The sequence below is a fragment of the Bison bison genome, unplaced genomic scaffold (assembly GCF_000754665.1).
Source record: "Bison bison bison isolate TAMUID 2011002044 unplaced genomic scaffold, Bison_UMD1.0 scf7180017864145, whole genome shotgun sequence".
Lineage (NCBI taxonomy): Eukaryota > Metazoa > Chordata > Mammalia > Artiodactyla > Bovidae > Bison > Bison bison.
In genome coordinates, this window is record NW_011494717.1 from 7,712,418 (window position 1) to 7,728,103 (window position 15,686).

General features: G+C 37.3%; 1 protein-coding gene across 4 annotated transcripts in view; it reads right to left on the reverse strand.

The window, feature by feature from the left end:
- DTNB (dystrobrevin, beta) overlaps positions 1-15,686 on the reverse strand; it is a 210,494-nt gene that overhangs the window by 163,746 nt on the left and 31,062 nt on the right. For all 4 annotated transcript variants that reach the window (XM_010840575.1, XM_010840576.1, XM_010840573.1 and 1 more), the window contains exon 4: positions 8,292-8,377. In XM_010840575.1, the coding sequence (XP_010838877.1) occupies positions 8,292-8,377 (86 nt within the window). The remainder of the gene's footprint in view (positions 1-8,291; positions 8,378-15,686) is intronic.

Here is a 15,686-nt window from a genome sequence, read left to right on the forward strand (position 1 = left end):
TAAATACCCATTAGGAGGGGAAAATCCAACAAGAGGCTAAAAGAAACACAGTCCTAGTGGAAAGTAAAATCAATTAATTAACAAATACATACTAAGTTCTCACTGAGTGGTCCAAGTGCCAAGCATTCTGCTGTGTATTTTGAAACACAACAGGGAAGTATGATACATGGTCCTTATCCCTAAGACACTTCCAAAGTAACTGGGAAAAATAAGATACATATGAAGCAAAGAAGAATGAAACACTAAGCTAACTTAAATAGAACAGAAAGAAAGGAGGCATATGATATTAGTTTAACCTCACCATTTGCTATGGCTGAGTCTGCTTGTGTGTGTGGCATGCTAAGTTGCTTCAGCTGTGCCTGCAGACACCCAATATTCTTACCTCCTTCATCAGTAATAGAACACTAATTTTATTTGTGGAGCAATGTACCCAGCTAAGAGATCACACTTTGCAGCCTTCTTTTAATACGTTTCAGTCATGTGACTAGGTGTTTGGAGACTATAAGCAGAAAGGTTGTGAGAGATTTCCTGGAAGGCTGGTTAAAGAAAGTTGACTGCACTGGAAATAGATCCCTTTTTCCTTCCTCCTCTTGCTATCTGGAATGCAGCCATGAAAAGTAGACTATGAAAAGTGAAAGTGTCAGTCACTCAGTAGTGTCCATTTTTTGCAACCCCATGGACTGTAGCCCGCCAGGCTCCTCTGTCCATGGAATTCTCCAGGCAAGAACACTGGAGTGGATTGCCATGCCCCCCTCCAGGGGATCTTCCCAACCCAGGGATCCAACCTGGGTCTCCTGCATTGCGGGCAGATTCTTTACTGTCTCAGCCATCAGGGAAGCCCTGGACGATATGGTAATCTCAAACTTTATGTAGAAATCATATATCAGAATGATAGAAAAGAAGGATACAGAAAGCCTGGGTGTCAGATGAACACAAAGTTACCATATCAATCCTGGACTACATACCCCTGGACTTCCTTAATATAAGAGAAAAATAAACTTCAACTTTGTTTAACAGTATTATCCTGGGATTTTGCAATCCCTAATATTAAGGGACTAATATTAAGTACCACTAAACTTTACTAAACATTACCCCATTTTACTGTCACAAAAAGACAGTGTGTGTGTGTGTGTGTGTGTGCACGCACACATGTGTATGCACATAATTGTTTAAATTTCATAGCTAAGGAAACTAGCTTAGAAAAGTTAAACTTCTTAAGGTCAAAAAGTTACATCTAGATCAAGATTTAAACTCACACCGATTCCAAAGACATTCCACTACACTATGCTGCTGCTGCTAAGTCACTTCAGTCGTGTCCGACTCTGTGTGACCCCATAGACGGCAGCCCACCAGGCTCCCCCATCCATGGGATTCTCCAGGCAAGAACACTGGAGTGGGTCCACATTACACTTCTTCAAAATATAGTGTAGAATAGATAGAAAAATACATAGGCAGGGGCTGTAAAGAAAGAAATTTAGAAAGTTGGCCTTGAAAACCAGGATTTGAAACGAAGTAAAAACAGGAGGAGTAGGGGCTTTGGGACACAACTAGAGAAGAACAGAGATAAATAAAACAAATGAATGAATATAACAAAGCAGAAACAGAGAATAAACTAGTGGCTGTCAATGGGGAGAGGGAAGGGGAGAATAGGGATTAAGGGATGAAAAGGTATAACCTAATACATATAAAATAAATAAGCTACAAGGATATATTGTACAACAAAGAAATATAGCCAATATTTTATAATGACTTTAAGTGGAGCATAATCTCTAAAAATACTGAATCACTCTGTTGCACACTTTAAACTAATATAATATTGTAAATCAACCATATTTCAACTGAGAAAAAAAAAAGAGTAGGATAAAAATCTCCATGGCAGGAGTTTATAGTGTGTCTGTTAGTGATGGCAGACAGGAAACAGTGCACTGAAGAGAATGTTCTGTGATAATTTATATTGAGAAGGAAAGATAAATAAAGATTCAGTAAGAAAAGTAATCACGTTATGAATGAAAACTCAAAGAGGAAACAATTTGGATTTGGTTTAAAAGTAGGGAAGAAATACTTAAAAAGTTAGGTTTCAAGAAATCAGACTGTTAATGATTGGCAGAATAAAAGAGGAAGAGTGAGATTGGAGACATCAGCTAGAAAACTTTGTAAACTTTGTAAGCAATGCAAAAGTAAGGAAGTGAGTGGCAGATGGGGGAGGGGTAGTCAACTCTAAGACATCACATTGGAGGCAACTGAAGTTGATGGCAAACTGGGTTAGAGAATAAAGGAATTTCTAAAATTAGGATTATTTTAAGTTTCCAGCTTCACAATCCTAAAAGGCAAGTCATATGGCAGAGCAGGAAAACAGGAGGAACCCAAATGCTGATGAGATACCCTGAGCCACGGTACCAACCGTGAACTTGCCAGGCTTTGGACTTATTTTTACATGAGAAAAACAAATCCCGATGGTTTTAATGCCACTCCTAGTCAAGTTTTCTGATGCCACTCCATGTATTCATAACTGATACACTAGCAATTATTAATGTGTAGTCACTAATGGTAGAAATAGTGAAGACCAGAGACTTCAGCTACAAAGTACCTACATACACATATGTACATAGCTTCGAATCATAAACATACCTGCATACATCCATACCACCAAATTTATACCTAACTCAATCATAGCAGTACTGATTAGATAGTGAAATGGCTAACTTCTCCCCTCAAAAAAAAAGTATTATTTTCAGTTATACTTAGTTACTAGGTCATATAATATATACAAAGTAGTAGTTAAATAAAAAACAAAGAAACAAAAAAAACTTTTTAGTCCATGAAAAAAGAAACTTAGTAGGTTTGTATTACACTAGTAAGAGAACAAGCAGAAACAAGTTCTTTGGGTGGTTGGTTTTAAGAGATACTGCTAGACGAAAACTGAACGTACAGTTAAGTAATTACTTAGAAGTCATTATTTCTAGAGTTAGTGGTTTAAAACAGTTTTTCCTTTTCTTTTCTTTTAAGCTAGGCTTCTCATATCTGTAAAGAAAAACAGTGAAAATAACTGCTAGATTTTTTTTATCATAAATAAATATAACAATGAATCCAAGTGCATCTCATATCTGTAACAAAATGAAATATAACAATGAATCTATAACAGCAAATATGATTTACTATATACCTATAAAAATATCTTAGCAAAGAAATAAATAAGAGCTAATTAAATGTAATAAAAAATATCCCCAGAATTCAGCTAGCCCTCTAATTAAAGCCCTAAACCCTTCTGGCATTAAAGGAAAAAACTGCTTCCCAGATCACTGGTTAATTCCCCAGTAATTCTATTTATACACCTCTGAAAGAAGGTATGCTGATTTCCCATTAGTTGTCTCCAGATAAAAATATAGGCTTTCTCCCTTGTGAAGAACCCACAATCAAGCCCTTACACACACACGGGTACAAACTTTCAAAAATACTCTGTCCTTTGTGTAGTGGCAAAATAATGCTACTATTCTACTATCCTCACATATGTATTGATTTTTTTTTTTCCTGGAGATAATGACCCTGGCTTTCTTCATTGCATCTAACCATTTCCTTCTTGGCCCTGCATGACCAACCATACACTTCTGCAAGGGGACAGGACTGTTTACAAAAGGACTCAAGTCTATTGAAAAGAAAGCCACTTTCTTTTCTATGTTAGCTTTGCTGGCAAATGACTCTCATCTTCTCTTGCCATCTTTCTACCAACTGAGCAACCTAAACCACACACACACACACACACACACACACACACAAAATGTATACACATCTGCATATTTATAAATATCTGTATGTAACTAAATCCAAGTGCATATTTTATTCTTAAACTCATGAATATTCCTACATCATTCACTAAGTCGAAGTGAGGCAGGAGGATGGGATACAGCCATGCCTTGGGCTTCTAGTATTGACTCAGTCAGGAACTACCCTAGGCAACTCTCCAGGCCTCCCTTGCTTTTGGTTTATCTTCTTCTTTTTCATAAAATGCAGATGAGGCAGTCATTTCTTGTTTTCAGTTTTAAAACATTTTGGTTACATGAGAAATATGAATGTGAACAAATTACTCGGATTAAAGAGTCACTTCCTGCTAATGAAGGGAAGGAATGATTAAGAGTACCAGCCATGATAAATAAGCGGTGACAGGTGGTTAAAGACTATAGCACAGGATGCTAAATTTTGAACAGGTGAAACTGCTTAATTATAACTTCAAAGGTTGACTCCCTATAGTTTGTTAATGAAACACCCAGGAAGCAAATCAACTGAAATGTTAGAACTGCCAGTTCTAAGCAAAAACACCACCTCAGGTCATCTTTCCCCCGGCTACTCAAAATGTGGTCTATCCAAAACCCACAAAAGCAATAAGTAATAGAAATTATTATTAAAAAACCATTTTATGCCACAACTCAGAGAAAATGCCTAACAGGGTGTTATCATTTTGGGATATTTCTTTTTTATGCACATAATTTTTGTTTAAAACTGTATTACACTTATGCATTTTGATCTGAAGCATAATTTTAAAGGCAGTACATTCAATCCTGTCAGTATCCCAAAGTGTAACTGAGCTCTCACTTTTGGTCATTAAAGCTGTTTCAAGTCTTCGAATATTATGAAAAATGCTGCAACAAATATATACAAAACCTGGGATTTTTAATTCCTCATGATAAACAGGAAGCAGGCTGAGTTAGGGGATACAAATATTCTTACAGCTTTTCTGATATACACTGTCAGACTGCCCTTCAAAATGACGGCAACCAGTTTTCTCAAAGACTTAAAAATAAATCGCATGAATCATCTGTTCTTATCTTTTAGTGCAAGACAGATGGGGTTTGAATAAGAGATTAAGTTTCTTAGAAAACAGCAGAATTAGATAAAGCAAATCACACAGTTAAATTAATTGATAAGTACGGTCTAATCAATAATGGCCTTACAGTCTGTAAATTTTGCTTCTCTGAGGATTCCTGACATTACTGAGTCTTCATCATGCTGATAATTAAAGTGTTTATTCTTTGATTATAAATCACTGGTATTTAGAATCCTGTCAAGTTGCCTTTGAATCTTGGATACAGTCCCTAATGGCCATAAGAGTTAACCATTTATCTATAAATGAATGATACCTGGGAAGAGAAACTTACTTAAGAGAGACCTGAGAAGTCTAATTAAGAAATGTCTCAAACTAAAAACACAAATATTGGTTAAGTCATTTTAAATGCTGTCTTTACAATAAAACAAACAAGCAAACAAAAACAGATCAAGTAAAGTGGAGGGAAAGTAAAAGTGTTCATCGTTCAGTCATGACCAACTCTCTGTGACCCCGTGGAATGTAGCCTGCCAGGCTCCTCTCTGTCCATGGAATTCTCCAGGCAAGAATACTGGAGTGAGTAGCCATTCCCTTCTCCAGGGGATCTTCCCAACACAGGGATCCAACCTGCGTCTCCTGCATTGCAGGCAGATTCTTTACCATCTGAGCCACCAGGGAAGCCCAAAATGAGAGGGGAGAAAATTCAAGAAAAAAAAAAATCCTAAAACAGGTAAAATGCAGAAAGATCAAAATAAAAGTAGAAATGCTAAGGCATATTCCATAAATTAGAAAAATCTAACTTAATGGGAACATTAACAGAGGTAACAGCAAAAGTACAGTCAGTGGGAGGAGGCTGCAGGAACTAAGAACAAAGACAGGGAATAAGGAGGCAGAAAAAGTGAATAAATGGTCAAATATCAATTGATGTTACAATACAGTCTTACAGCTAATTTCTGCTACACTATTATTCAGCCACCTCAACTAAGTAGGACATAGCTGTGACTAGAAAGCAAAAGAAAAATGGATTCTCACAACAGTCAAAACTGACAATCACACTACGAAAGTGAGTGCTTCTCTCAATATGAGCAATCACTTCTTTTGCACTTCAATAGAATACAAAGAAGGCTGGTTATGTTTCCTCCATCGGTAGCATATGAAAAGTGGACCAGAAGCAAAGAGAGACTTGTAGAGACTGGAGCACTGATAATACCATCATGTTTACCAGCGATAAAGGACACAAACAGACACTGCCACCACCGATAGCCAGAAATTCAAGAGCTGAAAAAGCACAGCAGTCTGAAAACACGAGAAGGAACAAACCACCCAAGATTTCACCATCAGCCCTACATGTATCACAGAATGACAACCCTAAGAGATGAGAAGTGTTTAAATTATGATCAGTAAGCTCTGTTTAAAACAGGAGGCACAGACTATACAAAGCAGTTTCCACCCTGGGTGATTAAAACAAAAAAGTGGAGATAGGCTAAAATTTTACCAAATGTAAATTACTGATTGAGAACTAAAATTATTGCAGTCCTCTGTTGTAACTACTAGTGAAAAAGTGCAAATTCTAATTCTCTGTGAAGTATGGAAGGGATCCAGGTGACAGCGGGTTTTTGTTTTTGTTTCGTTTTAATGTGGCTTTTGAACTTCTTGTGCCGCTGTGCTATGCTGCTCAGCTGTGTTGAACTCTGAGACCTTTTGGACTGTAGCCTGCCAGGCTCTCTGTCCATGGGATTTTTCAGGCAAGTACCTAGCTGCTGGTACCTAGCATAAAATCTGCATATAAATATAGCAAATTTAATCACAGATACTAAGAATCCAGAATCACCTAGAATGTGCAGTTAATCAATTTCATATTTTCAACCAGCTTCTCCAGTACTTCTTTATCCGGTATCATCGTCGTTAAAAGGCAGAAAAAAGCCCAACTTTCTTTCTGTCTGTGTTTCAGTGAAACATAATTTCATCCATATTGTATTATCTTCCTAAGAAAAACCACACTAGAATTTAGAAAATACTAAGAAATTTCAGCTCCAAAGGGTAAAACCTTGAGATACCATGTGAAAAAAACTCAGAAGAGTATTTAAATAAAACTATAATTTTTTCCACCAAAACTTTGTTTTATTGCAGCTGATTTTGAAAAGAGATAACCAGATAACACTGACCAAATATATTATCTAAGATCTTTCTTTAGGCATCTAAATCTAGATCTAATGAGCCACCTAACTTTCCAACTTTTAATGTCATGGTAACATGTAAGAAAAAGCACAGAAAACAAATGTACCTATGAAGAGATCTTGCCAAAAAGCTTGTACTTGAATCAGATGAAGCCTCCGTATCTTTCAATTAAAGCAAAAAAACACTGGCCATAGAGGAACATCACACGAAATCTAGTCCATGAGAAATGCTACAGGACAGATGACCCAGTTTCAACAAACCAATTCACAAGGTATCTCAACACTTTGTGAAAACCCACAGCTTCAATCTCACCTCCCTGAAACCTGCCAGTTTCTTACTCCAGGTAAGAAATACAAATAAGAAATACAAATACTAGGTACTTGTATTAGGGCACCTGGATCACACATGTCTCCCCTTACAGGACAAGCAGGCTGGAGTACAACAAAGCAGCTCACAGCAGGCTCTGAATCTACAGCCTGAGTTGAAATCCCAGTTTCACCCCCTCAGTTAACTCAGCTGTGAAAGAGAAAGTATCATGTGCTGCTCAAAGGCATGTTAAAGATTCAGTAAGAAAATATATGTAAGGCACCCAGCACAATGCTTGGCGTATCTGAGGCAGTCAGGGACCATCTAAAGAGTGAATAAATGAAAGGGACAAGCAGAAAAATTAAGTAATTGTGGATTTTACCTTCTTCCACTACATTTTATCACCTAATAGTATCCACTGAACAGTACAATGCCAAAATTGAAAACAATAAGAAAAAAAAGGAACGATAGCTGAATAAGCAGGCTATTAATTTCTACATAACTACACTTGACTCTAAGGTACTAAAAAACAGTTTAATCACAAGGAATACCACCTGATAAAGCATGGAGTGATTAAGGGCTAAACTTGACCAAACCTAGTAAAAGTAATGAAATTTACTTTCTAACCAAAACTGACCAACATAATTAACTTCAAGCATAATTTTTAATAACATAGAAAACATTTTTAAAGCATACAGCTTCAAAAAGAATTTTTTAAATGTGAACGTTACTATTCTGAACCTTTTCAGTTTTCTTGCTTTAAACTAAAAAAAAAAAAAAAACAACCCTAACAAATCAATTCAACCAACTTTTTCATCTGACCAGTAGGTGGCATAATTTGAATATTCTGAGCCAGTAGCTGCAAAGAAAATGATATGGTAGTAAGAAAAAACAAAAACATTCAATAGATAATCATCCAAAATTCTAAAAACATTCATTTAAAAGTCCTCATTTGAAAATACAATCTTTCAAATAATATAAAAATACTTACATCTCAATTTGTCCAGCATTTTTCCACCACACATGGTTGCTAACATAGCTTTAACTGAAAATACCGTCAACTTGCCTCGGCCCTCACTGCAAAATAAATTATATTAGAAATAATTGCTATCTGGAATCACAAAAGCAATCAAATGTATCACTAAATATCAAGCAACCAGTAAATTGATTCCTGCACTTACGCTACAATATTACCACATTTAGAAACCTTGTATTCTTGTTTTTCCTTTATAGAATTAAGGCTTCACATATGCTATGTGAAAACTGTTCAAACTAGTTTATTTAGAAATGAGTTCAGAAACACCCTGTAAAACAACTTCTATTGGATTTGTAGGCAAAAGCCAAATGGACAGAACCTGAAATGAATATCCCGCCAACTCAATCTATTAAATCCACAGCGGAAGTGTTCGAGTATTCAAACCTGAGGCCCCACCTGGTTTGAACAGTGATTCAAAAATGTGTCCTCCCATCAGGATATTATAACAACAATTTATTTCTCTGTACTAAGGAAACAGGATGCATATTGCTATAAAGATTTTATACAGTACATTTATCTCTATTTGTTTTTCTGGAACAGCCTTTATGTTACCACGTATTTATTCTAAGAAGCTCATCTGAGACGTTTGTGTCTCGTCTTCTCCTATCACCAATGTGAGAAAAGTGAAGGAGAAGGGAGAGTGACATGAACTCTTCTGCAGGAACTAGAAAGATGAAATGTAGAACGTGAGTGATCTACTCTAAATAAGGCTGTACACCACCTGCGCAACCAGGACAATATCAGCAAGGCCCCAACCCCTGCGGCCACTGCTTCAACCATTCAATTACGCCCTGGTTTCAGAGAAGATGAAAACTTCACTATCTGGATTTTTAGGTCATATATAAAATGACAAATATAATGGGCTTTTGCATTAATTTTTTTTAAAGTTTACTTAAGAACAGCATCTTCTTCTTCTTTTTTGGCCACACCATAAAGCATGTGGGATTTTAGTTCTGCAACCAGGGATAAAACCTATGCTTCCTGCCCTGGGGGATGTAGTCTTAGCCACTGGGCCACCAGGGAAGTCCCATTTTTGTGTTAATTTTATGAAGCTTGTGTTTACAAAGTGTCATAGTAACTTAGAGTAAAATACCTTTGCAATAATGAGAACTGTATCATCTTGGTTTTGAAAATCATATGTCCGCCTATCATATTTACCAATTCTAATATACTGTCTCCTATTTTCCAAAACTTTTTGTATACAATAAGATCATACCTGGAAAAAAGGTAAAGGGTTGTGATAAGCCAGAAAATTCTCAGTGAAAATACTGCCAGGACACAAATGCTTGTTACCGTCTGATTTTAACTATTACATCTAATAAGATAAAACAGGAATTCTCTAAAACCAGCTAAAATTAGAATGAAAGTGAAGTTGCTCAGTCGTGTATGACTCTTTGCAACCCCATGGACCGTAGCCTACCAGGCTCCTTCATCCATGGGATTTTCCAGGCAAGAATTCTGGAGGGGGTTGCCGTTTCCTTCTCCAGGGAATATTCTGGACCCAGGGATTGAACCTGGGTCTCCAACATTGTAGGCAGACGGGTTTTTTAAATATATAGTTCATCAGAATACAGATTGTGGTCCATGCCTTACACTGTACTTGGCAATATTATCATCTGGAAATAAGGAATATTCCCATGTCAAACATTCATTGCATTATACAAGCAACATAAGTGGCTAGAAAGAACATAAACTGGCTTAAAAGTGATAGATTTCTGATACAGAACTTCTAGAGTAGACATCTCTTTTTGGTTCCTGACCATCCAAATGCTGAGTCTACATCAACGTACACCCTACGTTATGCAACATGCATACTTCCCACTACCAAAGTATGAAGAAAGAAAGAAAAAAACAAAAGTATGTTTTCCCATCTTTCTTTGAAACTAAGACAGGGGCACATAACACAAGCTCCACTAATAAGATGCATCTGCTCCAGACATCAAATAGAAAACAACCTGCAGAAGAAAGAACTCCCAAGAATCCACCCAGCGAGGATGGCGACAGGAGGAGCAGTCACACGCAGCGTCTGAGAGCAGAGAGGGGCTGTCATATTGGCACCCACAGTCCATCATCTGTGGTGTCTGGAGCACAAGCAGCAATATCCATGCCCAGCTTGGTGGCAGAGGTGCTTCCTGAGACCACTTATGTGGTATGATTTGAGCTCTGTTCGTGGCAGTGTGGTCTTCAAGCCTACTTTCCCAACCTTAGAAAGCTGAGGGCTCACTCATATTCTTTTAATGAATTAGCCAGAGATGATTCCTACTGGTTACAACTAAGAACTCTGATGAACCTAGCCTCCATCGTGAAGGGGCTCAGAAAGATGACTGAAACAAAACTTTCCAGAAGCTCAAAGTGAGAGTAAGCAAGCCTGATGGCCCGCAGAACAAGGATGGAAAGCAAGCGCTTCCCCACAGAAAAGTCGAGCTTTGCTGCACAGCTGATGACATTTTTAAGGTAAATGTGCTCAAAACATTTTTTGCAGACACAGATTGCATGATGTAAGAATACCCAGGAAATTCCATAAGGGAAAGTAAAAATGAATCTCAGAAGAGATTTCCACAGAAATCAGGATTCTGATTACCTCTGGGGAGAGAGAGGAATTATAACACAGAAAGGAGAAACAAGGGGTTCTTCCAGGGTGCTGAAAACATCCTATTTCTTGGCCTCTGTAGTGTTTATATGGATATTTGCTTTAGACCAATTCATTAAACTGTACTTTGTTTTGGCTATTTTTCCATAGGTGTTTTCAATTTCTGAATAAAAACTTTTAAAAAATGAATCCTGGGAAAATGAGGGTTACCATTATTGGACAAAACTAATGGTTTAAGAGAGAGAAAGATGAAAAGGAAATATACAGGCTAAAAAACATTTAAAACGTTTAATCTGCAATGCATAAAATTTTCCATAATGAGAATTCCCATAACAAAATGTAAAAAATAGTAAAAACCCCAAGGTTCTGGTCCAATCTTCAAATGTCTATTAATAGAAGACTGGCTATTAGGCTATAAAAGAATGAAAAAACATATGAAAGATAGAGAATTATATCCAAGATAGATTACTAAGTGAAAAAGCAAAGCAAGGCTTTGAACAAAATAATTGCTAGAACAAAATCTAGCAATTATGTTAAAAAGGAGAGAGTAGAAACAATATTCTCATCTACCTGTATACATATAAATTGTCTGAAAGGATACTGAAAAATTACAGTTGCTTCTAGGGTCAAAAGCAAGCAGCCAAAGAAAAGCAATGAAAGAGTGGGCACTTTTCACTTTATAAATAATACATGTTTGTTCTAGAAGAGGAGGTTCTTAAGCCAATAAACTAAGCTTCCAACAAATGACACTAGGAAAAGAACAGCAAATTAAACCCAAAACAAGCAAAAGGAAAAAAATAATGAGTAAGAGCAAAAATCAGTGAAATTGAAAACTGAAAACCAATAAAGAAAATCAATGAAACCAAAAGGTGGTTCTCTGAATAAACCAGTAACACTGATAAACCTCTAGCCAGACTGACTAAGAAAAAGAGAGAACACACACATTACCAATATCAAAAATGAAAGAAGGGGTATTAGTAGAGACTCTCTAGCTATTACAGAAATAATAAGGAAATATTACAAAAACTTTATGTCCATAAATTCAACAACTTAGATGAACTGGACAATACAAGCCACTCCTTGAAAAACGCAAACTATTAAAGCTTACTCAAGAATAAATAAGTGGCCTGAATAGACCCATATCCATTATAGAAATCGAATCTGTATTTTTAAGCCTTCAAAAAAATAAAGCTCTTTATTCAGAGAGCTGGCAAATTCTAAACATTTAAAGAAGAAATAATTGTATTTCTACTCTCTTCCAGAGAGTAAAAAAGGACAGAACACATCCCAATTCTTTTATGAGGCCAGCATTCTTCTGATAACAAAAACGCTCAAATACATCATGACAAAAGAAAATATCAAGTCAGTATCTCTTGTGACCACAAATGCAAAACTTTCAACAAAATGTGAGCAAATTTAATTCAGCAATAAATAAAAATGAATTAAAAATCACAATCCAGGGGGCCTTATCCCCGTAATGTAACACTAGTTTGACATTTGAAAATCAATCAATGTAAAGAGAAAAGCCCTATGATCATCCAAATAGGTACAGATAATAATATTCAACATCCATTCCTGATAAATACTCTCAGAAAACCAGGGGGAAAAAAGCACTTTCTCAGTGGGCATCTTCAAAAAATAAACACTGCTAGTAACATCATACTTAATGATGAAAGATTAAGTGTTTTTTCCCTCAGGTCAAAGACAAGTCAAGGATGACTGCTTTCACTGTTAGAATGCAATACCACATTAGAGAACCCAGGTGCTGAAACAAAGCAAGAAAAAATATAAATGCACAGAGATTGAAAGTTCAAAAATACAACTGCATCTTCTCCAGACAATATGACCTTCTGTGTAAAAACTCCCAAAGAACCCGCCAAAAAAATGTATAGAACATACCAAAATACTATAATAAAGGACTTTTAGCAAGATTGCAGTATACAAGGCCAACATAGAAAATTCAAATTTCTATAAATTAGCAAAAGATAACTAGAAATAAAATAGCAAGAAAATATGAAAATGCAGATAATGTTTAAAAAATACATGTTCAAGATTTGTATGCTGAAAACTATAAATACTGATGAAAGAAATAAAAGAAAATGTAAACAGTTACACCACATTCATGAAACAAAAGACTCATTGCTTATTTTAAAATGTTAATTCTCCATAAACGGATCAGAATACTATTGTCATTCAATGTAATCCCAAATTCACCATAGAGATATTTTTTTAAAAATCTTCATATTTCCTTAGCTTTCTCAGTCAGTTCAGTTCAGTCGCTCAGTCGTGTCCGAATCTTTGCAACTCCATAAATCACAGCATGCCAGGCCTCCCTGTCCATCACCAACTCCCGGAGTTCACCCAGATTCACGTCCATCGAGTTAGTGATGCCATCCAGCCATCTCATCCTCTGTCGTCCCCTTCTCCTCCTGCCCCGAATCCCTCCCAGCATCAGAGTCTTTTCCAATGAGTCAACTCTTCGTATGAGGTGGCAAAGTACTGGAGTTTCAGCTTTAGCATCATTTCTTCAAAAGAACACCCAGGGCTGATCTCCTTCAGAATGGACTGGTTGGATCGCCTTGCAGTCCAAAGGACTCTCAAGAGTCTTCTCCATCACCACACTTCAAAAGCATCAATTCTTCGGTGCTCAGCTTTCTTCACAGTCCAACTCTCACATCCATACATGACCACAGGAAAAACCATAGCCTTGACTAGATGGACCTTTGTTGGCAAAGTAACGTCTCTGCTTTTCAATATGCTATCTAGGTTGGTCATAACTTTCCTTCCAAGGAGTAAGCGTCTTTTAATTTCATGGCTGCAATCACCATCTGTAGTGATTTTGGAGCCCCCCAAAATAAAGTCTGACACTGTTTCCCCACCTATTTCCCATGAAGCGATGGGACCAGTTGCCATGATCTTCGTTTTCTCAATGTTGAGCTTTAAGCCAACTTTTTCACTTTCCCTTTCATCAAGAGGCTTTTGAGTTCCTCTTCACTTTCTGCCATAAGGGTGGTGTCATCTGCATATCTGAGGTTATTGATATTTCTCCCAGCAATCTTGATTCCAGCTTGTGCTTCTTCCAGCCCAGCATTTCTCATGATGTACTCTGCATATAAGTTAAATAAGCAGGGTGACAATATACAGCCTTGACGTACTCCTTTTCCTATTTGGAACCAGTCTGTTGCTCCATGTTCAGTTCTAACTGTTGCTTCCTGACGTGCATATAGTTTCTCAAGAGGCAGGTCAGGTGGTCTGGTATTCCCATCTCTTTCAAAACTTTCCACAGTTTATCTAAACCTATACAAATCCCAATAAGGCATGAGAATAAAGATACTATTCAGATGCCTAAAACCCACCGTGTTCTTGGTACTTTCAAAAGGTTCTCATGTTATTTTAATATGCATCCAACCAGTATGGACCTAACAGAAGCAGAAGATATTAAGAAGAGGTGGCAAGAATACACAGAAGAACTGTACAAAAAAGAGCTTCATGACCCAGATAATCACAATGGTGTGATCACTCACCTACAGCCAGACATTCTGGAATGCAAACTCAAGTGGGCCTTAGGAAGCATCACTACGAACAAAGCTAGTAGAGGTGATGGAATTCCAGTTGAGCTATTTCAAATCCTAAAAGATGACGCTGTGAAAGTGTTGAACTCAATATGCCAGCAAATTTGGAAAACTCAGCAGTGGCCACAGGACTGGAAAAGGTCAGTTTTCATTCCAATCCCAAAGAAAGGCAATGCCAAAGAATGCTCAAACTACCACACAGTTGCACGCACCTCATACACAAGCAAAGTAACGCTCAAAATTCCCCAAGCCAGGCTTCAACAGTATGTGAACCATGAACTTCCAGATGTTCAAGCTGGATTTAGAAAAGGCAGAGACCAGAGATGAAAATGCCAACATCCACTGGATCATTGAAAAAGCAAGAGAGTTCCAGAAAAACATCTACTTCTGCTTTATTGACTATGCCAAAGCCTTTGACTGTGTGGATCACAGCAAACTGTGGACAATTCTTAAAGAGATGGGAACACTCAACCACCTGACCTGCCTCCTGAGAATGTATGTTTGTGTGTCAGGAAGCAACAGTTAAAACTGGACATGGAACAACAGACTGGTTCCAAATTAGGAAGGAGTACGTCATGGCTGTATATTGTCACTGTGCTTATTTAACTTATATGCAGAGTACACCATGATAAATTTTGGACTGGATGAAGCATGAACTGTGGAATCAAGATTGCCAGGAGAAATATCAATGACCTCAGATGTGCAGATGACACCACACTTACGGCAGAAAGTGAAAAAGAACTAAAGAGCCTTTTGATGAAAGTGAAACAGGAGAGTGAAAAATTTGACTAAAACTCAACATTCAGAAAACTAAGAGCATGGCATCTGGTCCCATCACTTCACGGCAAATAGATGGGGAAACAATGGAAACAGTGAGAGACTTTATTTTGGGGGCTCCAAAATCACTGCAGATGGTGACTGCAGCCATGAAATTTAAAGACGCTTGCTCCTTGGAAGGAAAGTTATGACTAACCTAGACAGCATATTAAAAAGCAGAGACATTACATTCCCAACAAAGGTCCATCTAGTCAAAGCTACGTTTTTTCCAGTGGTCATGTAAGGATGTGAGAGTTGGACTATAAAGAAAGCTGAGCGCCAAAGAATTGATGGTTTTGAACTGTGGTGTTGGAGAAGACTCTTGAGAGTCCCTTGGACTGTGAGGAGATCCAACCAGTCCATCCTAAAGGA